Source organism: Primulina huaijiensis, chromosome 6 (assembly GCF_012295235.1).
Source record: "Primulina huaijiensis isolate GDHJ02 chromosome 6, ASM1229523v2, whole genome shotgun sequence".
Lineage (NCBI taxonomy): Eukaryota > Viridiplantae > Streptophyta > Magnoliopsida > Lamiales > Gesneriaceae > Primulina > Primulina huaijiensis.
In genome coordinates this window covers 7,931,901-7,959,221 of record NC_133311.1, presented here as the reverse complement: position 1 = coordinate 7,959,221, position 27,321 = coordinate 7,931,901, and the positions used below count along the sequence as shown (strand labels likewise).

Below are 27,321 nucleotides of genomic sequence, written 5' to 3'. Positions count from 1 at the left end.
GGGGTTACAAGTCAAGAAGTTAAATGAGTTTTGAATTGCTTCTTAGTCCCTTAGGTTGGCCGATTCATTTTCTTATTTTTCTGCAGCATGTTCACGATTTTAGCAGCCGATTCTTTCTGATATTTTTGAGCCTATGGTGTATGATATGTAGGTAATGAAGATGAATGTTATAAGTGGGGATTAATGGGTCTTGAAGTGCATTTAGTTGAAGGTTACAAGTTAATGGAATTTTGAATGAATTTGAATGGCTACTCATTCCTTGCTGCCGTTGGGTATTTTTTTTTTTTTTAAGATTCTTGTTGCACGTTCCACCTCATTCCCTAGACTAATAGGTTGAGGAACAATTATTTGAATTATAGTACTTGAAATTACTGCTAATTAGTGATTTAAAATGGGGAAATGAATACACCCTGAAGTCCAATTAGAAATGGTTTAATTGGAGAGTTATCAACCTTTGAAATATTTTATGGGTTGACTAAATTGTTACTAATATTGCATGTACAATGTTGTTTAAATCTAGTATTTTAAATGTTTAAGGTTTTAAACATCCTTTTTTTTTTTTTAGTGAATTAACACATTAATTTAGGATACAATCTTGCATGACATGCTTGACCTACAATTTACATATTAAAATGCTATGTTTAATTTCTTGAATATGTTATACCTAGATTTATTTATCTCCACTTGCTTACATATTTTAATTTAAACTTTAATTAAATATTGAATCTAAGAGAACTTATTTAATTACTTAGCTCCAATTAATTTATTAAATCCCAAAGACCTCTTTTTCATTAAATTAAATCATTCCTTGACTTAAATTAAATTTAGGAATATCTTTCTTATTATTAATCTTATTTCTAATTTCCAACTCCGGTCCGGCCTCGCGTATTTATCCTGAAAGGATAAAACTAAACATCTTCTTTTAAAATTAATAAAACACTTCATATTTTCTTAAAAATTCATTTTTAATTTAAATAATAGAAATTATGCATGGCTTATACGTAATCTGATTTTTCGGGTACTACAACTCTACCCCCCTTAAAGGAATTTCGTCCCCGAAATTAAAAGTTACCGAATAACTCGGGATAACGACTCCTCATCTCCGGCTCAGATTCCCACGTAGCTTCCTCCTCCGAATGATAGAGCCATTTGACTTTCACTAGCTTGACCATTTTGTTCCGAAGCTTTTTCTCCTGTCTGTCTAAAATTTTCACTGGCCTTTCCTCATAAGACAAGTTCGGAGTGAACTGCAACGGTTCAAAGTTCAAGACATGTGATGGATTCGCCATATACTTCCTCAACACGGAGACGTGAAAGACGTTGTGTACTCCGGCCAGATTCGGCGGAAGAGCAACACGGTAAGCTAACGTCCCAACTCTGTCGAGGATCTCAAATGGTCCGATGAATCTCGGACTGAGCTTTCTTTTCTTCCCGAACCGCATGACACCTTTCATCGGTGCTATCTTCACGAAAACATGATCACCAACAGCAAACTCCAGATCTCACCTCCTCTGATCCGCATAACTCTTTTGTCTACTCTGAGCAGTCCTCTTCCTGTCACGGATCTTGACTACTGTATCATCAGCCTGCTGCACAATCTCCGGACCCAACTCTGATCTCTCCCCTACTTCATCCCAATGAATAGGAGATCTACACTTACGACCGTACAGTGCTTCATATGGAGCCATACCTATATGGAGTCACAATTAACGATCTGAATTCAACAAAAGAAAAGGAAAATGTTTATGATCATGAAAAATGTTTATGTTATGTCATGTTGAGGAAAAAGGAAAGTTAAAGTTTATGTTTGCATGTCATGAAATGTTATTTTTACGTAAAAATATTTTCACTGTTGCATGTGGTTTTATACATATTATTTGTTATAAAGATTATGGTGTTGAGTCTTTAGACTCACTAGATGTGATGGATGCAGGTGAGGTTGAGGGAGGGCTTGACGGATGATTTGACAGGACTGATGGCAGACAACCCGAGGACCATCGCTTCTACTTTTTTCGCATTTATGATTCATGATTTACGTTAAATATTTTAAGATTATTTATTTATGTTTTTGAGAGGTTTAGTATGGGCTATACTTTTCAAATTTATTGCTTATTAGGTTGGTTAACTTTTGACATTTCATTTTTATGACTATTTCATTTGATTTTTAAAATGCTAGTTGATTGATGTTTTATTTTAAAAGGGTAAAATATTTTATAAAAATATTTTCATGTGATATATGTAAAGGGCCGAAAATCGGGTGTTTTTTAAAAAAAAAAATTCTAGCACATTTTAAGCAAAAAGAAAGGCAGACATTTCACAGAAACCTTTTAATGGGCTGAGAGGCGTGCAGTGATTTGTTATATTCCAATTTACTGCATTTATTCTGTCAAGATGTATGCAATACATTTAGAAATTTGACATATTTATTCTACAGTAGTCTATGACCTATTATTAAGGTTCTGATATGAAACGTCTACTCTTCGTTTTCTTAAATCGTGCTAACAAATTTTTATTTCAAGCTTCTCACAATTCGGCCGATTGAAAAATATACATATATATATACTTTAAAAATACCTTGAACCATTTTAAAAACAAACAACCACCTAATATTTAAAAATCCAAAGGATACTAGTTTAAATCGTCAAACGTTTACCAAACTTAAAAACATTATTTGAAAAGTATAACACATACTATAAGCTCTCAAAAATCTCTCATAATATACATAAAAATCATAGAATATCTTTAAGATAACTTAAAATCATAAATCATAACTAGTGCGGAAAACTAAGCGTCGGTCCTCAGGTTATGTGCACCTTCAGTCCAGCAAAGTCAACCATCAAGACCTCCCTTAAGATTATTAACATAATCACCTGCATCAATCACACCTAATGAGTTTAAAGACTCAACACACCATAATCTTGATATCAAGTAATACATATACAGATCACATGCAACAGTGAAAAATACCTGTACTTAAAATATCGTTTTCATGAAGATGCATAAACTTTAATCATAACCATTTTCATAAATATTTTCATGATGCATAAACTTTAAACATAACCATTTCCATAAACATTTTCATGATTCATAAACTTTAATCATAACCATTTTCATAAACATTTTCATGATGCATAAACTTTAAACATAACCATTTCCATAAACAATTTCATGATGCATAAACTTTAAATAAAAACATTTTCGTAAACCTTTTAATATCATCCTCAACATATTCATATGAACGTGCATAACTTAAACCTCAACATTTTTCCTTTTCCTCATTTCATAACGTATATCCTTTCATCATGAGCATATTCATATTTCCTTTTGATTGAATTCAGATCGTTAATTGTGACTTTCATCATCCTCAAAATTCGATGGATCCATCTACATGTAACCATAGTATTGGGAGGCGGGGACATCAACGACAATCTCTCGTTAACTGAGCCTTGGCCTATTCTCATCGAATGAAAACACTATCGTCGAGGCTCTCTCGCGGGCCTTCTCCCATAGACGGGCTCCCTCTGAAGCTTTTTCCCACCCATGGCTTCCCTCTGGGGTCTTCTCCCGAAAATGGGCTCACTCTGGGGCTTTTTCCCCTCACGACATCCCCATTCTTATCCTCATATCCTCAATAGTCACAATTACTTCACCTCCTCCAATGTTTCATTTTTTTCATCACTTTATAAAATCATGCATTTAATATCATTTTTTAAAAAAAACAAGCATGCAACATATCTTTTAACGTTATCATTTCCTCATAAAAATCCATAAACATTTTAAAAGAAACCTTTTAACATATAAAAACCCATAAATCTTTTAAATAAACATTTCAACATCATAAACATTTAAAATATGCATTTAAACCATAAACATTTTAACATATTAAATCATAACCTTTTAAAATAACATTTTTGATATAATAAATCGTAAACATTTAAAATAACATTTTGACATAATAAATTATAAACATTTAAAATCAATGTCATAAAAATTCATAAACATTTAAAATAATCATATTAGCATGTAAGGCAACATTCAGGACACTGCCATGACGATTACTAATTTCTAGGTGTAAAATGACCTTTTTACCCCTAGACGTAAAATTCCACGTTTTTGAATTTTTCTTAATTCTATTGACTTTAACATGTCTCAAATAATTATATAAGCTTACATGAATTTCCCCATATTTTTATTTAGCTTAAATCGAGGACTTTTAAATTAATCTTTAAATATGACATATTAATGCATTTTAAATCCCGAATTAAACCAAACCTTAATATAAAATTCTCAAATTAAAAAGTTAGACTTTTAATAATTATTTGAGCTTAAATATAATTTTTTTCCGCATAAAACTAGGCGTTTCAATCAATTCTTTAATTAATGTTTCGTGCGGCGATTAAATCTCATATAAATCCAAAACTCAATATTTTGATCCCAAATTTTAAACATAACATTTTTATTATTTATTATACCCTTCCAAGTCATGAGCAACACCCGTTGACCCATGGATTCAATTTTAGTTCCTTAAATTTTGTTTTTGACACCTAGACAAACGCACCGAGCCATCTCTCAAAAAACTCGAGCCACGCCCAAGCCACCTCAAGCAAAACCCAAGCCAACCCATCTAGGGACTCTCTTGACAAAGCCCAAGCCCCTGAACCTAGCCCAGGCTCGCCCAAATCCTGCTGAATCTTGACCCAAGTTCTACCCCTGTGTGTGCGTGAGTCTCCTAGCCTAAGTAGGACTCCTAACCCAACTAGGACACTTCCAGCCCTTAACCACTTGACCACTCGTGACCCTAACCTTCCTTGGACCACCCCCAGACCCATCCAAGACCAGCCCAGCCACTAGAACCCAAGCTGCAAACCACTGAACTCATGACAGCAACCTGCGCGTTCTCTGCTTTCTCCCTCACGATTTCCTTGCTTTGGTCTAGCCAGCAGCGAGCCAGCCGCACCAGCCCCTAGCCCGACCCCTGCCCATGACCCCTGGACCCTGATGAACCACCTAGAACCTATGGACTCGACCCCAGCCCCTGAACCCGAAGACGCAACATAAGCTGCAGCAACACAGCCGAGTAGACACACTTGACAAAGACCCTTGTTTTCTTCCTTAGCCACCTAACCCACGAGCCATCCCTTGAACCAGCCCCTCATGCGCCCTCTCAGGACCCTAAGGACCTAACCTAGTGTTAGAGTAGATGCTCTGCAAGTCAACTGTTGACTAGGGATTTTATTGACTCAGTTGTAAAGAACAATCTTTATTTTAATATAATTCATTATTTCATGGTTTGTTATTTCTTTATCTGTATACCCATGATCTCAAACATAGATAAAGACCTTGATTATACTTTAATACAAATGAATCGTAATTCGATGTTGAAACTCATTTGTAAACACTGTATGATCTAAATTCGTTCCTAGTCGATTCAGCCGCCTAAAACATGGATAAAGGTCGCTTGAGCTCGAGACTAGCATCTGTGATGTTGTGTACTGCGTTTCTTGGTAAGGGCATAGAGATGTCCAAACATACAGATGGGTAGTCATATGATGATTATACCGAATAACTCTCCCTCGGACTTTCCAAGTGGTTATCATTCATCGAGAGGATAAGTCCGTGGTTATGATTGTACACCATTAGTCCTTATGACCCGGGACAACACTGAGGCTCTATATGCTAGGGCTGTGCTTTGACTCGTTTACCGACTCCAGGAGAGTCATCAGGTGGCGAGGTTGGGTATAGTTGCGACACATATAGGAGCCAGTGCATTGTAGTCGGGGATTCACCGCTCACCTACGGGTGTGGATATCCTATGTGATCTAATGTAATAATAGTGCATGGAATCTCTGGCCAGAGTATGAGATGTACGTTGTAGAAGGAGTTCTCTAATAGTACACGGGATGCCACTATTATAGTTATCACATAGTTATCGAATTAATATGCAACTCTCGATGAACCAATGGTTGCAGATTCGATCGGGATATATGAGATGAAGGGACCGTACTGTACGTTAATCATAATCGAGTGCTTCTTGCAGGCACTATCAGTGATACCTAGGGGAGCATGGGGCGATGCTACTAGACACTCTTACCATGATCCGATGGGTGCAATCAGAAATGAGTTCTAACATTCTTGATCAAGGTGTTGATGAAATGAATGGGGCTAACTAGGGTAAGCCCGAATAAGAATAAATGTTATTTTGAATCACAAGGAGTTGTGAACCCACAGCTAGCTGTATCCCTGAACCATTGAGGGTCACACAAGCACTGGATTGTTTGTTCCCGTTGAGAGAATAAATTCAAGAAGTTGAATTTATGTTATATAGTAAATTCAAAGAGTTGAATTTACGATAATTAAATTTTCAGAGAATAAGTTCAAGTAGTTGAATTTATAAAATTTGAGAATTTAATTTATTAAACTCAAATGTTAGGTTTATTAAATATTAAATTTTGGAGGTGATAAAAATTCAAGGAGTTGAATTTATAATTTAAATAATAAATTCAAATGTTGAATTTATAATGTATTTAATTTATTAAGCTCAAAAGTTGAGTTGATTAATTAATAAATTAAATATAGTGGATAATGTATTTAATGGGCTTGTAGGGGTACAAGTCCAACATATTAAATAATTAAAGTTTTAATGGACTTTGATTAAATTAATTAAACCAGTTGGACTAGCTAAATTAATTAAATCAAGCCCATTAATGTTAATTATGTAGTTAGGGTTTAAGTTAATTATAAATAATACATTAAAAAAAAAACCCTAGACCACCACCTACCACAATATAACCTTCGAGACTCCCACCTACAATAAGAGAAAAATTCGGCCACTTGCTTTTGAGAAAAGAATTATTGTGCCGTCTCTCAATTATTTTCTCTCCTACGCAAAATATCTTCCATATTTTCTAGTGCAAATTGGAAGAGGAACACACTATCTAGTCGTGGACTTGATAGGAGGATTTCTTGAAGAAAGTTCGAAGGGAATCAACAAGAGCTAATCCGTTTATACCGGATTAGTTGGAGTCCAGTGATTTAATTCACAAAGGTATAATTTTCTGAACATCCTATGTATGTTTAATTCGTGAAAACCATACGAGTGTCCAAAAGTTATTTTGTTTTCAAAATAAAATAAAAATTTTAAAACTTCCGCTGCGTTTGGGCACGTAGAAAACCGAGATCCAACAGTGGTATCAGAGCCAAGGTTTTTCTAAAACGTATGGTTTTATATTGAATAATTTGTTTCTAACCATACAAGAAAATTATCAGAAAATAGATGCACCATCAAAATTATTTTTTTCAGAAAACAAAAAAAAATTTTTTTGAATCTGCCCGGAACTGTTCCAGGCAGTCCGTGCGCGCGCGGCGTAGCGCACCTGCGCGCACAGGGGTGCCGCCACTGCCCGAAACGTTCGGGCAGCGGGCGGGCAGCGAGGGCGGCTGCCCGGGATCGTCTCGGGAAGCGCGTTGGATGATGGGCTTGAACTGTTTGGGCCAAGGGTGCAATTTTCTGATTTTTCAAATTTTTGGGCAAAATTGATATTTTTGAAAATTGATTCAATTTTTATTTTGAAAATTAATTTTTAAAATTAATAATTTTCTTGAAAAATAAATAATTAGAATATGATTTTAATTATTTATGGTAAAAATGAGTTTTTACAAGAAATCAATTATTATTGATTTAATTGGAAATTAAATAAAGGTGTTTATTTAATTTATTAAATTCTTTAATAATTGTGGTGGTTAGTGATAAAATTATTAGATATGATTTATCAGTTAATTAAATTTGTTTAATTAATTGATGTTAATATTTGATATTAAATGCATGAAGGATGATCGAGAGCCTTGACCAATGTGTTAGGTGTATGTTAGGATATTTTACTGTTTTTATTCATTTTGTTAATATTTGATATTATTAAAGTGGGCCTGGTTTATGGCCCGTTCCCACCCCCATGAGATGTATCCCTTATGTGCCATGGCTATTCAAATGTAATTATTAGAAATAGTGGGAGATCAAGACTGGAAGATGGTGGGCCCGATGATCAAGATGAAGACATGTAAAATATTGGAAGCTTTTGTAATAGTTGCATTTGCATCCCTGCATTCACCTAGGTTTTGGACCTGGATCCATGTATGGCTCACATGGATCTAATAGTGTTGGCGATCGATCATCCTTATTTATTGTTGAATGTCATATTATGATATATGTGATATATAGTAGTATGCATGTATGTATATTATTAAATAATATAGTTGCATGAATCCGGCAAACATACAAACTCGTGGCACGCGATTTTTAAATTAAAATGATGAGACAATTTTAAAATTAAAATCCCTCATTTTGAATAAGATTCAAAATTTATATCAAACCGAAAAAGTAAAAATTAAAAGAGTTTAATTTTTCCTTGCCTTCCATCAACCGTGGTTGCATGTTGATCGCTACCCGCGGACAGTGTCTGGCTCATATTATTGGGGAGACCTGTACGCCGGAAAGCTGTGACTTCCACTGGACATATGATGTGAATTGAGTGGAACTCCCATGACTTCGGCTCATATTATTGGGGGAACTCATGGCGACCGTCTACTATAATTCAATATTGATGGGTTGGTTTGACATGTGAAAATAAACGGCGTCATATTATTGGGTCCTTATTAAACGTGAGGCAAAACACGCAGAGGTTGCATAGGGATGCAATTGGATTCTACCTTTTAGAAATTATAATTGGCTGATATTATTCGGGATTATAATTGGCTAATTGGACTCTACGTGCCTACTAAGGAAATACGATTTCCCTTTTTCAATAGAGGGTGGTGGAAATGTCAAAATAGTGGGAGGGAAATTTATAAAATGAAAATCCATATTTTATATCTTAGAATTATTTTAAAATTATCAGTAACCAATATCTGTTTTTCATTTTCAGTATATTTACGATGACTACTCGTAACCCGCTTTCAATCATTCTCGATCAAAACAAATTGACTGGCCCTAACTATCATGACTGGTTTCGAAACTTAAAGATTGTTCTGAACTCCGAAAGGATTGCGTATGTGATTGATAAGAAGCCACCTAAGGAGGCGGCTCCTGATATCAGTAGGACTGAATTAGCTAAGCCTGAGAAACATTGGGATCATGATCTCCAAGCTAAGAGCTACATGTTGGCTTCTATGTCGAATGAACTTCAGAGGAGGTTCGAGGAGGTGGTGAATGCTGCTGACATTCACCTTCATCTGAAAGAATTGTATGCTGTACAAACTCGTTCAGAGAGACATGCTACTGTTAAAGAACTCATGACTACACGCTTGCGAGAGGGGGCTTCGGTCCATGAGCATGGTGTTAGGATGATTGGGCTCATCGAGAAGTTGGTGGGACTCGACTTGGTTATGCCTAGTGAGCTCTCGACTGATATTCTATTGCTGTCTTTACCTGCCTCGTTCGATGGATTTGTGGTTAATTTTAATATGAATAAGCTTGAGGCCACCCTTGAAGAGTTGGTCAATATGCTCACTAATTATGAGGCCACAATTAAAAAGGAAAAGCATGTTCTTCTGGTGGGTTCTTCGTATGGTACGAAAAAAGGAGCCCCAAATAAAGGCAAGAAACGTTCTGCCCCTCCAAAGAAGAACAAGCCCAACAAGAAGCCATACAAGAAACCAAATCCGAGGCCCACAAAGCCTGACAAGTCAGAACAAATCTGTTTCCACTGCAACAAGCCTGGACATTGGAGGCGTAATTGCGCGGAGTATCTTGCCCAGAAGCGTTCTGGCCATGGTATGTTTTATATTGAAGTTAATGTTTCTATTAATTCCTCTTCTTGGGTATTGGATACCGGATGTGGTTCTCATCTATGCAATGATTTGCAGGTGATGGGAAGAAGCAAGAGGCTTAGAGATGGTGAGACCTTTCTAAGACTAGGAAATGGAGCAAGAGTTGCCGCCACTGCTATTGGAGACGTTACTTTGATTTTGGACAATAATTTTAAGTTATTTTTGCGAGACGTTTTATTTGTTCCTGAATTGGTTAAAAACATTATTTCTATTTCTATGCTTGATAGGGATGGTTATTCTTGTGTTTTTGCTAAAGGTGTTTGCAATTTATACAAGAATGAATGTTTGATAGGAACTGGAGAATTGACAAACGATCTCTATAACTTAAAATTAAAGGATATTCCATTAAACAATGTCCAAGCGCATACGAAAACAACAACAAACAAAAGAAAAACAGAATATCCAAATCCCGCACAAATATGGCACGCTAGACTAGGTCATATTTCCCAAAGAAGGATGCACAAGCTAGTGGGAGAAGGCATGTTTGACCTGTCAGACATAAATTCTCTACCTACTTGTGAGTCCTGTCTAAAAGGAAAAATGACTAAGACTCCATTCAATGGAAACGTGGAACGTGCACATGGTCTACTGGATTTGATCCATACAGACGTTTGTGGCCCACTAAGTGTTAGCACAAAATTTGGGCATTCCTACTTCATTACCTTTACTGATGACCATTCGAGTTATGGGTATGTTTATTTGATGAAACACAAATCTGAAGCATTTGAAAAGTTCAAAGAATTCAGATCTGAATTAGAAAATCAGCTAGAAAGAAGAATTAAGGCACTTCGATCTGATTTGATGAAACACAAATCTGAAGCATTTGAAAAGTTCAAAGAATTCAGATCTGAATTAGAAAATCAGCTAGAAAGAAGAATTAAGGCACTTCGATCTGATCGAGGTAGAGAATACTTAAGTGCGGAATTTTAATGTTATCTAAAAGAGAATGAGATTCTCTCACAGTGGACTCCACCAGCGACACAACAATTGAATGGTGTTTCTGAACGTCGAAATCGAACTTTGATGGACATGATTCGATCTATGATGGGATTCACTGAATTGCCTGTATCGTTTTGGGGCTTTGCGCTTGAAACTGCGGTAATGTTGTTGAATAATGTCCATACTAAAGCAGTTAATAAAACACCATATGAGATATGGATGGGAAAACCTGCCAAATATTCTTACTTGAGAATATGGGGATGTCCTGCTTACGTGAAGCAGACAGTGGGAGACAACTTGGATAGTAGATCCACTTTGTGCTACTTTGTAGGATATACAAAGAATTCTGTTGGATATTATTTCTATCATCCCAATGAAGCAAAAGTGTTTGTTTCAAGAAATGCCACCTTTTTGGAAAGGGAGTTTCTATTAGATAGAAAAGGTAAGATGATAGAACTTGAAGAAATTCAAGATACTCCCTCAACTATAGTAGTTGAACCTAATCCCCAACAACCAGTAGTTGAAGTACAAGCTCCTAGAAGTTCTGATAGGGTTATTAGACTACCTGCAAGATATACACTTCTTCATGAACAAGGCCATGATGAGCCTTGTGTTGGATGTGATCCAATGAACTTTAAGGAAGCAATATCTGATACTGATTCATCCAAATGGCTAGAAGCCATGCAGTCAGAAATGGACTCAATGTATTCAAACCAAGTCTGGACATTAGTGGATCCACCTGAGGGAATCGTTCCCATAGGATGCAAATGGATCTACAAAAGAAAGCTTGGGGCGGATGGGAAGGTAGTGACCTTCAAAGCAAGACTGGTTGCAAAAGGTTATACTCAAAGGCAAGGAATTGACTATGAGGAAACTTTTTCACCAGTTGCTATGTTTAAGTCCATTAGAATACTACTAGCCATAGCAGCATGGTATGACTATGAGATATGGCAAATGGATGTAAAGACTGCATTTCTCAATGGAGACATCAAAGAAGAAATTTATATGTCTCAACCTGAGGGATACACATCAGTAGGAAGTGAACATAAGGTATGCAAACTTCAAAGATCAATTTATGGTCTCAAGCAGGCGTCAAGGAGTTGGAACCTCAGATTTGATAGCACTATCAAAGAGTTTGGTTTTGCTAAGAATCCCGAGGAACCATGTGTGTACAAGAAAGCTAGTGGGAGTGCAGTGACATTCCTAATACTTTATGTTGATGATATCCTGCTCATTGGGAATGATGTAGGATTACTGCAATCAACTAAAGTATGGTTGGCCAGTAAATTCTCCATGAAGGACATGGGTGAAGCATCTTATGTATTGGGAATACAGATCTATAGAGATAGATCGAAGAGGATGCTGGGACTCACCCAAGCCACTTATATCGATACCATTCTTAAGCGATTCTCTATGGAAGAGTCCAAGAGAGGATACTTACCAATGTGTCATGGTGTTACTCTATCTAAAGCAATGTGTCCCAAAACTGAAGAAGAGATAGAGATGATGACACGTGTTCCATATGCGTCAGCTATTGGTAGTATCATGTATGGTATGATATCGACACGTCCTGATGTTGCTTACGCTTTGAGTGTTACAAGCAGATATCAGGCGAACCCTGGTCCAATGCATTGGAAGGCCGTGAAAGATATTCTTAAGTACTTGAGAAGAACTAAGAACTTGTTCATGGTCTATGGGGGTGGAGAATTAAAATTGGAAGGCTACACTGATTCTAGCTTCCAATGTGATGTAGATGATTCGAAATCGACCTCTGGTTTTGTATTCATGCTTAATGGTGCGGCTGTCTCTTGGAAAAGTTCCAAGCAAGACACCGTTGCGGATTCCACCACTGAAGCTGAGTACATTGCTGCATCTGCTGCAGCTAAAGAGGCAGTTTGGATGAGGAATTTTGTCCAAGAGTTGGGCGTTATTCCTAACGGAGTTGATCCAGTCCCGGTGTACTGCGACAACACTGGTGCCGTTGCGCAAGCAAAGGAACCAAGGTCTCATCAGCGATCCAAACATGTACTGAGGAAATTCCACATCATCCGGGAGATTGTGGGAAGGGGAGACATATCAGTCCAAAGAGTCCCCTCTGCAGATAACGTTGCCGATCCACTTACGAAGCCCTTGCCAGGACCATTGTTTGAGAAGCATCGCGAAGCAATGGGATTAAAGTTTATGGGTAGTTGGCTCTAGGGCAAGTGGGAGATTGTAGAGTAGATGCCCTGCAAGTCAACTGTTGACTAGGGATTTTATTGACTCAGTTGTAAAGAACAATCTTTATTTTAATATAATTCATTATTTCATGGTTTGTTATGTCTTTATCTGTATACCCATGATCTCAAACATAGATAAAGACCTTGATTATACTTTAATACAAATGAATCGTAATTTGATGTTGAAACTCATTTGTAAACATTGTATGATCTAAATTCGTTCCTAGTCGATTCAGCCGCCTAAAACATGGATAAAGGTCGCTTGAGCTCGAGACTAGCATCTGTGATGTTGTGTACTGCGTTTCTTGGTAAGGGCATAGAGATGTCCAAACATATAGATGGGTAGTCATATGATGATTATACCGAACAACCCTCCCTCGGACTTTTCAAGTGGTTATCATTTATCGAGAGGATAAGTCCGTGGTTATGATTGTACACCATTAGTCCTTATGACCCGGGTCAACACTGAGGCTCTATATGCTAGGGCTGTGCTTTGACTCGTTTACCGACTCCAGGAGAGTCATCAGGTGGCGAGGTTGGGTATAGTTGCGACACATATAGGAGCCAGTGCATTGTAGTCGGGAATTCACCGCTCACCTACGGGTGTGGATATCCTATGTGATCTAATGTAATAATAGTGCATGGAATCTCTGGCCAGAGTATGAGATGTACGTTGTAGAAGGAGTTCTCCAATAGTACACAGGATGCCACTATTATAGTTATCACATAGTTATCGAATTAATATGCAACCCTCGATGAACCAATGGTTGCAGATTCGATCGGGATATATGAGATGAAGGGACCGTACTGTACCTTAATCATAATCGACTGGTTCTTGCAGGCACTATCAGTGATACCTAGGGGATCATGGGGCGATGCTACTAGACGCTCTTACCATGATCCGATGGGTGCAATCAGAAATGAGTTCTGACATTCTTGATCAAGGTGTTGATGAAAAGAATGGGGCTAACTAGGGTACGCCCGAATAAGAATAATTGTTATTCTGAATCACAAGGAGTTGTGAACCCACGGCTAGCTGTATCCCTGAACCATTGAGGGTCACACAAGTACTGGATCGTTTGTTCCCGTTGAGAGAATAAATTCAAGAAGTTGAATTTATGTTATATAGTAAATTCAAGGAGTTGAATTTATGATAATTAAATTTTGAGAGAATAAATTCAAGTAGTTGAATTTATAAAATTTGAGAATTTAATTTATTAAACTCAAATGTTGGGTTTATTAAATATTAAATTTTGGAGGTGATAAAAATTCAAGGAGTTGAATTTATAATTTAAATAATAAATTCAAATGTTGAATTTATAATGTATTTAATTTATTAAGCTCAAAAGTTGAGTTGATTAATTAATAAATTAAATATGGTGGATAATGTGTTTAATGGGCTTGTAGGGGTACAAGTCCAACATATTAAATAATTAAAGTTTTAATGGACTTTGATTAAATTAATTAAACTAGTTGGACTAGCCAAATTAATTAAATCAAGCCCATTAATGTTAATTATGTAGTTAGGGTTTAAGTTAATTATAAATAATACATTAAAAAAAAACCCTAGACCACCACCTATCACAATATAACCTTCGAGACTCCCACCTCCAATAAGAGAAAAATTCGGCCAATTGCTTTTGAGAAAAGAATTATTGTGCCGTCTCTCAATTATTTTTTCTCCTACGCAAAATATCTTCCATATTTTCTAGTGCAAATTGGAAGAGGAACACACTATCTAGTCGTGGACTTTATAGGAGGATTTCTTGAAGAAAGTTCGAAGGGAATCAACAAGAGCTAATCCGTTTATACCTGATTAGTTGGAGTCCAGTGATTTAATTCACAAAGGTATAATTTTCTGAACATCCTATGTATGTTTAATTCGTGAAAACCATACGAGTGTCCAAAAGTTATTTTGTTTTCAAAATAAAATAAAAATTTTAAAACTTCCGTTGCGTTTGGGCACGTAGAAAACCGAGATCCAACACCTAGCCCAGCCCAAAGCCCCTGGCCGAGCCAACAAGCCCTGCACAATCTGCTACAACCTGCGCGTGAAATCCCTTGGCTCTCGGGTGGAGTCCTAGCTTGCTAGGACTCCTCCCCAGCCCCTGGTCTCGAGTCCTAGCATTGCTAGGACTCTTTCCTTGACTCATACCTGACCCTAGCCCAGCCCTGGTCTAGCCCAAGCCAAGCCATGCAACACCTTTCCCCTTAACCGAATACACAGCCACAACAGTAAACAATTTGGTTCAAGCTTGTTTCTATTTCTTGTGCAGCCTTTTGGGGTGTTTTAGGATCCCTTAAACTTGTGTAAAACATGACCCTAACACATCCTAATCATGGCAGCCCCTTAGGTAGATGAAATTCATGTTTTTGGATCAAAATACATGTTTTAAAATCACACAATATGCATATCCGAAAATCTTCAAAGTTACAACTTGTTTTCATGCAAATTCATAAATAATTACATAATATGGTGTGATGATGAGTAAAGGAAGAATATGGTGTGCCTTTGCTTTAATAACGCATGAAATAACGTTGACGAATTGACGAACGATGGCACGAAGACGATGGCTTGAAAACCTCATGAATAATCAAAGCTTTTCCCTTCAAAACCCTTGAAGAATTTGATGCTTTTCCTCCAATTATGATGTGTGTGCCGTGTGTTTGATGGGGTGAAAGAGTTCTGAATTTGTGAAGGGGTGTGGGACGTGTAATTGTGAGGTTATGGGGTGAGATTTAGCTTTAAATAATAATTAGAAACACTAACAAAAGTTTAGCCCCATTAGGAAGTTAATTAAGCTCATTAGTGTTTAATTAAAATATTAAAAATAATTTTGTTTAGAAAAGTTTGTGAATTTATTAGCCGGGTTGCCAAGACGTTCGAATTTTTATTGAAAAACCAACACCGATAAAAATTACGTCACGGCGTATAAAATCACATCAAAACCTCATATTTTCAAAAATAATAAAAAGCATCACCCATCTTTTAAATAATTAAAAACAATTATTTAATAAAAACATTTTATATTTTTCAGTCATCAGTCTCCGTTCCTCGATCGCAACTCGAATAACCTTTAAAAATACATTTTAATGTAACCATATAGAAAAGTATATTTTAAACATGTACATATGCACATCATAATTAATTAATGCAATTAAAACAATTAAAATACAAAGAATTTAATAATTACATGCATGTGGTTCGCGTGGATATTCGAATTTTCGGGACTTTACATTATATTTTAAGCATAGTGTCCGTGTTGGGAATCTCAGTATCTTATGCAAAATGGAAAGTGATCTTTCCTGATACCACTTGTTCCCTACAAAAGTCGTTTTTAGTCTGGCAAACTATCAATTCATGTATATCTTATTACCCTAGTTTAGTTTCTTTAAACCTGACTGTGACTGATTTCTTTATCCAAGAACACCAAATGGAAAATGGCTAAATATTAGACTTTCATAACCTCTGCAATGGCTAAATATTAGAGTTTCATAGCCTCTGCAGTGGCTTCATTTATCCATCAAGAACAGTATTATTTACGCTTCTAACTTCTTTTCGGCTTATTAGTGACAGAGGTGGTTACAATTTTCCACCTGTTCGAAGATGGACTGTGCACAAAAAGCTAGGATATAGCCCTTTGGAATGTGATAAAGTAATTTTTTGGCATATGTATCATTAAAAATTTTATCGTTCTCTATCAAATCAAGTCCATTTTCTCTAACTTATGTTTGCTCAATTTATCTAAGGCGGTTCTCGTTTTGCTTAGATTTTTGTGCCTATCCACCAAGAAATCCGTTGGTGTTTAGCAGTTATAAATAAAAAGGATGAAACGTTTCAGTATCTAGATTCACTCAAAAGAGTTGACTCTCAAGTGTTGAATGTACTGGTATGATTGCTATCTTCTATTGCATCTTTAGATTTATTATTGTTATTTTTTCTCAAGCTATCTTTTAATTTAGTACCATTTGTTTTTATTTGGTTCTCTCTTATGTTCTTCTTTGAATTTAAATATGGGCAGGCTGCAGGGCACATGAAAATTTCTCTGTTTCTTCGTGCATGCAGTGGGTGGAGGTGTTTGAGCATATGTTAATTAGATGGTTCTAAACGCAAAAACCGAACAAGTTAACACTTAATAGCATAGCCTATATTTTCAATGTCAGAATGGGACTAAGGAGAATGATTTATATTTCTCTTTTAGCGTCAAAATTCTGTCTTACTGGCTTTTAGTTATTTTATATCCTTGTATTAATTGCTTGACTAATTGGTGAACTGTTGCAATCTTGGAGTAACATTTCGATTGTGAAACTTTTTCATATTATCAGATTGTGGAAGATTTGTTTCGTTTTGATGGGGTTTAAACGCACTTATTCTTCTTCTTCTTTTTTTTTTCTATGCATGTGTGCTCCCTTTGTTCTGTGTTCATGTATTAGGTACTTAAATACCTGTTATATCAACTTGAACTTTTTTGGAGATGTAATTTGTTTGTAGTTCTCTGCTGTTGAATGACTTCATATAAATGCAGGCCAGGTACTATGTTGATGAGGTAAAGGAGAAGAGTGGGAAGGACTTAAATGTGAGTTCGTGGGAGCGAGAATTTGTCAAGGATCTTCCAAAGCAGGAAAATGTGTAAGTTGAACTTTTCTGGTACCTGTTCGTCTAGTGAGAGCGTAAGATATCTCAATATCATAAAAATAATTTTGTAGCATATCACGAATTGAACATACTGTCTTTCTGCATTGACGATTCTTTTGGTGGCTAGTTCCATAACATGTCCTTGTGTGTTAATGATATCCCATCATGTTTTCTGTTTAATTTCCTTTCGTGTGCCCTCCACCAATTCTTTCTAGAGAATCATCTTCCCTCCATACAATGACGTTACAATGGCGTTAAAATATAACGCTTCCCCCTTTCTCTTCACTTGTGCTAGGACAAGATAATTTGTAGTAGATTAGCAGTACCTTTTCATTGCTTTATGATTTTAATTAACCTTTGAATTCTGACAGAAATTAATCATACACGATATTATTAAATGAAGACAAAAAACAATTATCTTTCTTGTGTACGTCTTAATTAGTTTTTTAGCAATCACGCTTCAATCTAGGTTTATAACCAAACTGAATGGTACAGAAAAAAAAATTGAAAAAAAAAATAAACTGAATGGTACTCATTCTAGGTTTTATGTTCTTTGGTTTATTTTCTCCGCTGATCTTGATCAAGATCCACTTTGTTGTTAAGATATGATCCACTTGTGGTTGTAATAGCATCTTTTATCTCTTGCAGTAAAGATGAAAGGTTATTTCCCTTTAGCTTCAGTACAATCATGTGAAAAATAAACTGACTTTCTCTGTGTTCCTGCTGTTTGAAACAGGTTCGACTGTGGAGTGTTCATGTTGAAATATGCCAATTTCTATTGCAGGGATGTAGGACTATGTTTCAGCCAGGTAAGCCTTGTGGTGAGTGCTTATGTATATGTTTGCTCATCTTCCCCTCTATCCTTGCTACACACTGAAACTCGTCCGTGTTGGATCTAAACTGTGTTTAGCATGACAAATAATTTCTGAACTTTCCAAAGCAAGCTTTAAATTTAACGTTAATTTCAAATAAGTCGCAAACATCATGGAATTATGTTATGTGTGTATTCATAATTTCCTGTTGCTTTGGTAGTAATTCAAATGTTACTCCATTAGTGGGAGCAACATATTGGCTCTCAACTGTTACTCCACTAGTGTATGCAACTTATTGGTAAATAACCATTACTCCATTAGTGTGAACAACTTATTGGTGTGAACAACTTATTGGTACTCATTGTTTGTTGGTTCAGTTATATGTGTATACGAAGATTTTAAATACCCTATGAAGATTTACCTTTTTTAATGGAAGACCTTTTCTTATGCTACGCATGATCTTTGCCTGATCTGATTGTTAGATAATATTGATTGGTATTTGGAACGAAACTTGGTTCGTTCTGTATTTTATGACTTCAAAAGGAAAAAAATTCAGAGCTTGTGATGTGTAAATTCTGACTGAATTTTCTGTGTTCTGCAGCAACACATGCCATATTTTAGGCAAAGGATAGCAAAGGAAATTTTGAAGCTGAGAGCTGAATGATGAGTAAAGAACTGAACCGATTGTTCCAGTCTAACTAAATTGATAATGTATCTGCGGCTGCAGATGATTATTATTTTTTTTATTATTGTCTTATAGAAAAAACAGTTCTATAGAAGCACATTGACGTACATATCATGTAACAGCCAATCCATAATCTGATCATGGCAAGATTATGTCTGTTGAAACTTAAATAAAAAAAACGGGGGATGTGGATTTGTGTAAATGCATTTTATTTCAACTACGTGTTTGTGATCAATTTCCCACAAGTGCCTTCGGCTTGTGTTGGTGGGCATGTTACCTGTGAAGAATGATTTTGGATTCTCGTTTGTAATTGCATGCACTTTGTGTTCTGTGTAGTACTTTGTTTGGGGAGGAGTTGGGGGAAGTTTTTTCTCGATTATAATACTTAACGTTACGTTGTCTTAGAGCAATCATATAAAAACTCACATACACAGCAAAATTTATGATTTAGAAAATTTATATAAGATTTTAATTGTCTTTTTTTCACTATCATTGCCAAATGCCTTAGATTAAAAAATTATCTGCCCTTGGCACAATCGAAGTATCTTTAGATTAGTAAAAAGAGAATGCAATAAAAAGATTTCATATCCACACTAAATAGAAGTACAAAGCGTCAATGGCAATTTTCATTACAAATCTTGAATACATGAATATGGCTTGAGCCAAAACAAACCCCAAACCAAGTATCAAAGCGTACGAGAACAAGCCTTCTGTTTCCTTGTAGCAGTACTGTAATTCATATTGCACATGAAATGAATCCGCGAAAAGATCAGTTACTCCTTGATACACAACAATTCTTCATCATGAATTCTCATTTGCATTTTGCTCAATAAATGAACTAGCTTCACCAGGTCATTTTGTTTACATATTTGACAGTAAGAAGTGAGCTGTACTTTGCTAAAAAAAAAGCCGAGGATCGAAGACCAGGTGCCTTGAGGTTGGTATTGTCTCGTGAAAATATTTGCCTTACCGCAGCACTCTCTTTCTACTTAGTACTTCCTGCTCTTTCAATCGATGCTGGAACCTTGCAAGGCGAGCTTGAAGGCTGACAAGACTAGCTGCTTTGCGCGAGAGCACGAAATTCAATCGAGTCACATAATTGTCAATATGGCTTCCTGGTTGGTCTACTTCAGCCAATAGTTTCATTTCCTGGAAATCATCCCAAAACGAGTTAATTCTCGCCATTCATCTTCGATAATCTCAAGTGAAATTATTTACTTGACATTAAATGAGTATTTTCCAGCCATTCCAATGAAAATCATTTTCGAGAAAGATTAAACAATTGTTTGCTTACTTCACGAACAATCTCCATTGTATCTTCAATCTCTTTTCTGTGAGCTGAAATGAGGGCCTCTTCCTCCTATACACACAAAAAAATATTAGATGCACGATGCATGTGCTAATAAGACTTGCGATACAAAAAATCACATTAACTGAGCAGAGACACTGAACCTCGAGTGTCTCGTTGATACTCTCGTGAGAAGGTGGCTCATATTCACTCTGTTTGGCGATGGTGCTGGTTACATTAGAACTGTTTATATTTTGCCACTGCTTATAGCTTCTAGTTGGCATATCAGCATTGTCGCACTCTTTTCTTTGTCCATGTCCTGGCCTTTCAAGCCTTTCATCCCTGTAAGGTTTTTGCCGTGGCGGAGACGCTTTCTGTACCTTATCTTCTATATCACCAGCATTCTGTGAGTAGAAAACTGAGTGGGCTTTTTGACTCGTAGAACCCTTAAAAGTGTATTTAACATCAGGCCGTTCAGTTTTTGAACCACCAGCAGTGTCTGCACTTTCCCCATGGCCATTTAAGGTAAATTTGGAAGAAAAAATAGAGGGTATTTTCTCATCATCAGTAGAAAAATTGTAAGGTAAACTTTCTTTCTCTAAAACCCGTCCACTCGTACCCACTGCTCTCAATTCTTGACGTTGCTCATAAACATCCTCCGTCTCAACAGAAAGTGACACAGTTGGTGCTGATGAAGATTCCTTGACACTAGGTGGCAGTGGCAATGAACTAGTCTGATCCTTCCTGGGATTCCCACTTTTGGATAGACTTTTGACCCTGTCAAATCATAGCTTGCTTCAGTTTAAGCTGTTTAAAATTTGTTCTTCAGGAATCAAGTAGCGTGCACACGAGAAATCAAGCGAAGAAATAAAATAAACAGACCTATCAGCATATCTCAAAGTATTGAGAGTATGCTCGCACGAACCAGCATTTGGAGAAATGCACGAGATCATAACAGTCCTTGAATTTCCGACAAAGGAGTCACGAAGGACCTCGGTTAGTTTGCTTCCACGGAATGGTATGTGAATCTGATCATTATCAAGAGCACGAATACACTCCTTAAGGGCCAGAAGACTCTTGTTAATTTCTGCTCCTTCAATCCTGGATACAAACAATAATATACCCAAATATTATCCCTAGTAGTTCATGAATAAAACAATTCTGAGGATAATAGCATGTGCTTAATAGAGCCCTTTCTAAAGATTTAATAAGGCTTGGTCACAAAATTTTCATTGGTCACAAAATTTTCATTGCAAAAAACACTCACTAGTGATCTTTACTAGATTCCGTATATCATATACCAAAATGTCCAGTTTAATCAAAAGAAAAACAAAAAACTCAGTTTGGAAGCTTCAGTACTTGATTAGAGATGCTTCCATTTAGAGGTGTAAAAGACATCATTCAATCAACTCTAAAGTCATCGTTAAGGTGGAGATCGCTAAAAAATTAAAGAGGAAAAAAAAAACAATTCCGAGTAAGAATAATCCAAGACCAGCAGAAAATCCAAAATGGCCATTGTCCATTCTAAAGGTTCCAGAAAGACACCAAATTTAATAGTTGAACACCAACTAAAACCAAAATCTTGTTTCTGGAATAAGAAAAAAAACGTTATATTACACCCTCTAACCAAATCCAAACCAATATTCTTCACAAACTTTAAGATCAATCAAAACAAAATTAAACAGGTTTTCCACAATAAATAATCAAAGATCATAAAGGTCTTTCTTATTCAGATAGTGAAATCAATTAAAAAGAGAGTAAATACCAGACAAAAATTTGAAGTTTTCATGTGTACTGAAAAGTTTATTTGTCGAAGAACCAACAAAGAATGGATATTAAAATCTTTAATTTTCTAGCTCAAAAAAACGTTGGAATGCCAACAAAAATCAATTTCTGCCGGAACAATACCGAGTTTGCCGGTCATTATCTGTAGTGTCGGCCCCTCTCTCACTACCAGCCAGATCAATGAAAGAAATTTTGCCAACAGCCTTCACATTCCTGGCATCATTTCCGTCAATATTTCGCTTAGATTCCTTCACATCATTGTGCTTCTTCACAGCCAGTTGCAATATTGCATGAGATCTGGAAGACTCTTCATTAGCACCAGTAGAACCTGTGCTTCTCGCTGCATTTCCCTTCTCAATGTATTCTTTCACAATCTGTACATCCAGGACTTCAAACTCCTGCAGTCCAACAATGCAAACTTGTTGTCTTCCATCCTCTCTCATACAGAGTTTCCTACATAAGAAAAAATTAGAAGCATTAGCCTAGATAACAAAAGTTTTTTCAAAAAAGAGGAGAAGAGTTTAATGGTCACCGCTCACAAGTCTGGAGGTTAAAATTCAGAATCTAAGGAAGAAAAAATCAAAGCTTTCATTTTATTACAGTACGGTAATTCTGCATTTACACTTTCAGTTGCTTTAATAAAGCAATTGTCTGCATAACATCGCAACGAGTAAGAATTCCAATACAAAATAAAGGAGACCGAGTTAGAATACTAACTTCCTATCACTAAGAAGATCAAAAAGTTTTCCACCATATATCTCAAAATAGCTAAGCCACAGCTTGAATCTTTGATTACGATAAACTGGCTGATGCAGGTATCTAACAAGGTCTTCTGCAGCTCTAAGAGGTAGCGGCTGCATGGTGTATGTCTTACCACTTCCTGGAGAAAGAGAAGACATGAATTCAGTAATCCTACAGATCCATAGGATCTTAAACCATTAGTTGAAAAGAAGATAAAACAAACAAAATAAAATTTGAGAACTTCAGTTCACCACAGCACAATAAACTGCAACAACATGACACCAACTAATACACTGTTGAAACAAAGCAGTTCCATCCAAAGAACCTCAGGATTTCCCAGAGAAAGATGTTGAAGCAGCAAGATACTTCATGGTTTACTTTTTTATATGAATGAAAAATTCCATCACAAAATATCGATACAGGTACTTTGACTCAATTTTGTACAAGCCTCGTGCACCTTTCTTCATATGGATTTGATAGTTTAAAATGAAATTGGATCAAGATACAAGTTAAGTGTAAGATGGTGTTGATGAACATGAATAGCAAATTCATTCAGAATGGAATCTCATAAAGGCTTTTTTCGTTTTTGTTTTAAAACAAACCTCATAAAGGCTTTTGGCAAACAGAATCTAGTACATTTATATAATGGAGTGCAGGCCACATAATACAAGGCACATCAGCAGTCAGAGACGTCATAAAATGTAGGACAAGCAAGAAGAGAAAGAGAAACCCACCTGTCTGACCATATGCAAAACATGTTGCTTTTGTACGTTGAAAAATGGTAGGTATAATTGGCTCCACAGTTTTACAATATACCTAATCAGACAAATCAAAAGAACGAAAGTGAGAATGTCCAAACAGAAATACAAACATCCCCACTCACTTCCAAACTTATGCATGTGCATCCCACCCAGAGAAAAAAAGCACGGATTTTTGTCAGCATAAACTCTCAAATCAAATCTGCCCAACTCCAAGAAAAGAGAGAAAGACTAAAGAAAGTACATTCCAGCATAATTTCTTGATCAAGGTATTACCTCATCATTCGTTACATGCTCATCCAGAACTGCGTCAAAACAGAATTCATGTTTCTCCACATAAGCTGTCAGGTCCACCTTCATTATGATTCTAAAATGTTAGCCCTGAGTACCAGAAATACTAATGGAAAATTATTTACTCAGTTCTATATCGATTTCTACATCACATTATCAAATGTAAAATACTGTTTCATGACATTAAAATTGTTTCATACCTTTAATTTTGGTTCGTGAACTGTTAAATAAACATCATCAGATACAGTGACAACATCATCCTCTTTCCGGCCAATCTCCTTCTTGTTTAAAGGCCTCTTACGCACCTGAATTCAGAGGAAAAATGTGCATATATTTCTCAATTCAACACACTCAAAATAGCAATATAGACTGCATTGATAGGTAATCCAGCATCAAACACTTCCATAAGTATGCAACATACCACAACTTTAATCTTGGCCACATTGTTTTCCCTTGAATTGTTCTCCTTATCATTTGTCAATGATTCTGCAACAGCTTCTACATCTGTCTTCACTCTCTGTTGTCTGCTGACTATTTCGTCATAGTCAGTTTCAAAAGTTGTAGTAACAGTTGGCATGAAAGGTGATAGTTCGAATGGCTCCGAGATAACATGCTGAAAACAAATTGAATGAACTTAAATCATGGCCTGCACCTTTCCTAGTCGCTACAAGGAAGAATTTTGTTTACTCAAGTCAATAGTAAGCATGCTTACATCAGATAATAGCTCTGTATCATCCATAGAATGTAGATCCAAAAGCCCAGCTCCGAAATCCCCCCTAAACTCAGGGGAATAATATCCGTCTGACAAAGCAAATGTACCTGAACTATGGGTACTCGGAACATAAGGATCAGAAACAGATTCACCATTAAAATTGAGATTCCTCATTAGTTTGAAGAGTCTCTGCTTCTCTTCCATGGACTGCGGTCCATAACCCTTCGCACACAACCACAAAATCCTCTTATCAATCAGAACCGGCACAAAAGAAGAAAAAGAAGAAGAAGAAAGCATGCACGCAGAAACAGAAATGCTCGGAGAAACTGGATAGTCTTAGTTGTTGGCACTTCTGATAAAAGTTAAAATTTTCTCGATGCATTTTCCTAATTGAAAGAGAATATCAATGCACCTCAAAATGTTGTCCCAAAAACAACTGAATGAAAAGCGCTGAAGAAAGAGGAGTGCAAATCATAAATAAGAAGTGCGTATAGATACAAGGAAATACTATTATTACCTGCATTAGAAGGTTCGGCAGCACGCGATGATCAACCGCATTGGATGCAACTGGGGAGGCCAGATGCTGCAATCCGGCGGACTGGAGCCATCGCGCCATTACAGCGGCGTCGCCCGCATCTCCACCCGACATACTAGGTCCAGTATTTTCATACAGGGCAGTGGCCGCCGCCGCACCGCTCGGCTGCAACTGGCCACCGACGTGGCGCATCGATCTCTTTTGGGGAGCCAATTTTCAAGATCTATTAAACAAACATTCCAAGATTCAACAATATATGGTTTTATTAACAACAACAATAATGATGAAGGATAGCTATACAATGCCTAGAAATACAAAACGGGACGAAATAAATTAATACCTAGATGGGAATTTCGAAAGAAAATCAAAACATCAAACTCGATCCACGCACACAACCGCAGTGCAATACCTAAATAAACCACTCACTTCTCCAGTAATATTTCTACAATGCCGATTGCATCATCAAAAACGAAAACCCTGATAAGATCAACCCAAAAGACAACAAATTTCAACACAAAAATCTATCTATAACCAAAAGTGGGCCAAAATTAAATAAATAAACAAATATATATCCACACCCATATACGGGAATGAACGCCAATTCATCAAGAAACGGTACAGATCTGCAAATTCAAAAATATAGAAACAATCATTAAAGATTTAGGTTGGCGAGATCTTCACAAAAATATTGTGAGATTACTTTAAGAAATAGTGAATAGAGATGATGAAAAGTACGTATATATTATACGTACAGATTTAGTTTGTAAGAAGAAATTGTATTTTGGCATTTATTTGTTTGAAAAAGGATAAAACGGCTAATTTGAAAATCATATGCATCAACTTCCTTTCCTTTCCTTTCCTGTTAGATACTGAGAGATTTTTTCACATGAAAACTCTCAACCATCGTATTCTATTTTAAAACAAACTTAATCTCCACTGTTCTATAACACTGGCCGCTTTGGTATCATATGTCGCAATTTCATATGAAAAAAACTTTTTATGATATTGTTCATTTTTATGAGACGTGTCTTTAATTGGACTCAACAATGAAAATGAAAAAAGATTATTTTTTATGTCAAAACTATTAGTTCTCGCTATAATCATGAATATCTACCCTCAGAGCCGGACTTCTTATGAGGCCAACCAAGAGGTTGCCTCAGGGCCCGGCCCAATAAGGGACCCAAATTTATATATGTAAATATATATGAGGTAAATGTTATTTGTTCTCTAACCTACTTCAAATCTCAACCCTAATTATTGTCCTCATTACACAAATAAAGTTTACGGCCCTCTACTTCTCTCAAGCCTGAAGGTAAGTAATTTTCTTCATGAATTATGCTTTATTTCAATTTCAAATCTTCTTTATAAATACACATTTATATTTATATTTGTAAATTAATCTAACAAAAGATCCTCAATGAGCATTGTAATGTGCTTAGAGATCATGTGAATTAAATATAACTAAAGCATGCATTGCATGATTTAAATTATTTAATTAGTTATAATTGAATTATGAGTTTTATATAAATTTTATGTGCGACATGTGTAATTAATCAGTTGATAGTCTAAGGAAATAAAATAAATTGTGAATAGAACTTGAATGTGTGGACCGTTGAAAGATGAAATTCGTTGTTTTTGGGATTTTTTGTCATTTGATTTTGTAGTTTGTTATTTCGACTCAAGGAATTCTTTGATTTTGTAGTTTCTACAATTATAGAGACTAAAAGTGACACACCCTTACTCTATACTTCACATGACTAATGATACTTATACTTGTAATCAAAATAGGGTTTGAATGATATACCTATATTATGAAGTGATTTCAAACAAAGGGCATCAATTTGACAGTTTATAAAAATTTTGGCATAATGTCCATATATTTTGCCTAAACCAACAACTCAATCAACAACAACACGTACATATAATTGTATTCTTATAAACAAACATACTATGTATCATTATATACATATATATAAACATTGTAAAATTTGTTTCAAACCCTGACATTGAATTCACTATAATACATATACGGAAGCTATACAATAAGACGTCCAGGTTCTTGTCGAGGCGAGGCACGTCACAAGCATCCATTGGCGAA

At 36.1% G+C, this 27,321-nt stretch overlaps 3 protein-coding genes across 6 annotated transcripts; 2 read left to right on the top strand and 1 right to left on the bottom strand.

Moving 5' to 3' along the window:
• The first annotated feature begins 9,246 nt into the window (after nt 1–9,246).
• Nucleotides 9,247–10,499, top strand: LOC140978648 (uncharacterized). The gene is made up of 2 exons (XM_073443844.1): nt 9,247–9,766; nt 9,859–10,499. Exons 1-2 carry the CDS (start codon nt 9,286–9,288, stop codon nt 9,882–9,884), a joined length of 507 nt encoding a protein of 168 aa, XP_073299945.1. The 5' UTR covers nt 9,247–9,285; the 3' UTR covers nt 9,885–10,499.
• Nucleotides 10,500–16,269: 5,770 nt separating this feature from the next.
• On the top strand, nt 16,270–19,456 carry LOC140979059 (ubiquitin-like-specific protease ESD4). The gene is made up of 6 exons (XM_073444412.1): nt 16,270–16,276; nt 16,470–16,636; nt 16,751–16,870; nt 17,507–17,610; nt 18,353–18,425; nt 19,030–19,456. Exons 1-6 carry the CDS (start codon nt 16,270–16,272, stop codon nt 19,090–19,092), a joined length of 534 nt encoding a protein of 177 aa, XP_073300513.1. The 3' UTR covers nt 19,093–19,456.
• Nucleotides 19,457–19,713: 257 nt separating this feature from the next.
• LOC140979289 (kinesin-like protein KIN-13A) lies at nt 19,714–26,117 on the bottom strand. Of its 4 annotated transcripts, none has more exons than XR_012175711.1 (15): nt 25,802–25,969; nt 25,564–25,700; nt 25,206–25,446; nt 24,689–24,910; nt 24,398–24,589; nt 24,177–24,281; nt 23,962–24,039; nt 23,662–23,743; nt 22,904–23,066; nt 22,310–22,639; nt 21,284–21,502; nt 20,566–21,178; nt 20,408–20,473; nt 20,007–20,262; nt 19,714–19,909 (listed from the first exon to the last, which is right to left on the bottom strand). XR_012175711.1 is itself a non-coding variant. In XM_073444633.1 (15 exons), exons 4-15 carry the CDS (start codon nt 25,413–25,415, stop codon nt 20,080–20,082), a joined length of 2,463 nt encoding a protein of 820 aa, XP_073300734.1. In that variant the 5' UTR covers nt 25,416–25,446; nt 25,564–25,700; nt 25,802–25,846; nt 25,976–26,117; the 3' UTR covers nt 19,714–20,079. The 4 variants fall into 4 exon arrangements, 3 of the variants coding, with proteins under 3 accessions (XP_073300734.1, XP_073300736.1, XP_073300735.1); XM_073444633.1 differs by adding an exon at nt 25,976–26,117 and having other exon boundaries at nt 19,714–20,262; nt 25,802–25,846; XM_073444635.1 differs by adding an exon at nt 25,976–26,117 and having other exon boundaries at nt 19,714–20,262; nt 25,633–25,700; nt 25,802–25,846.
• Nucleotides 26,118–27,321: the final 1,204 nt, after the last annotated feature.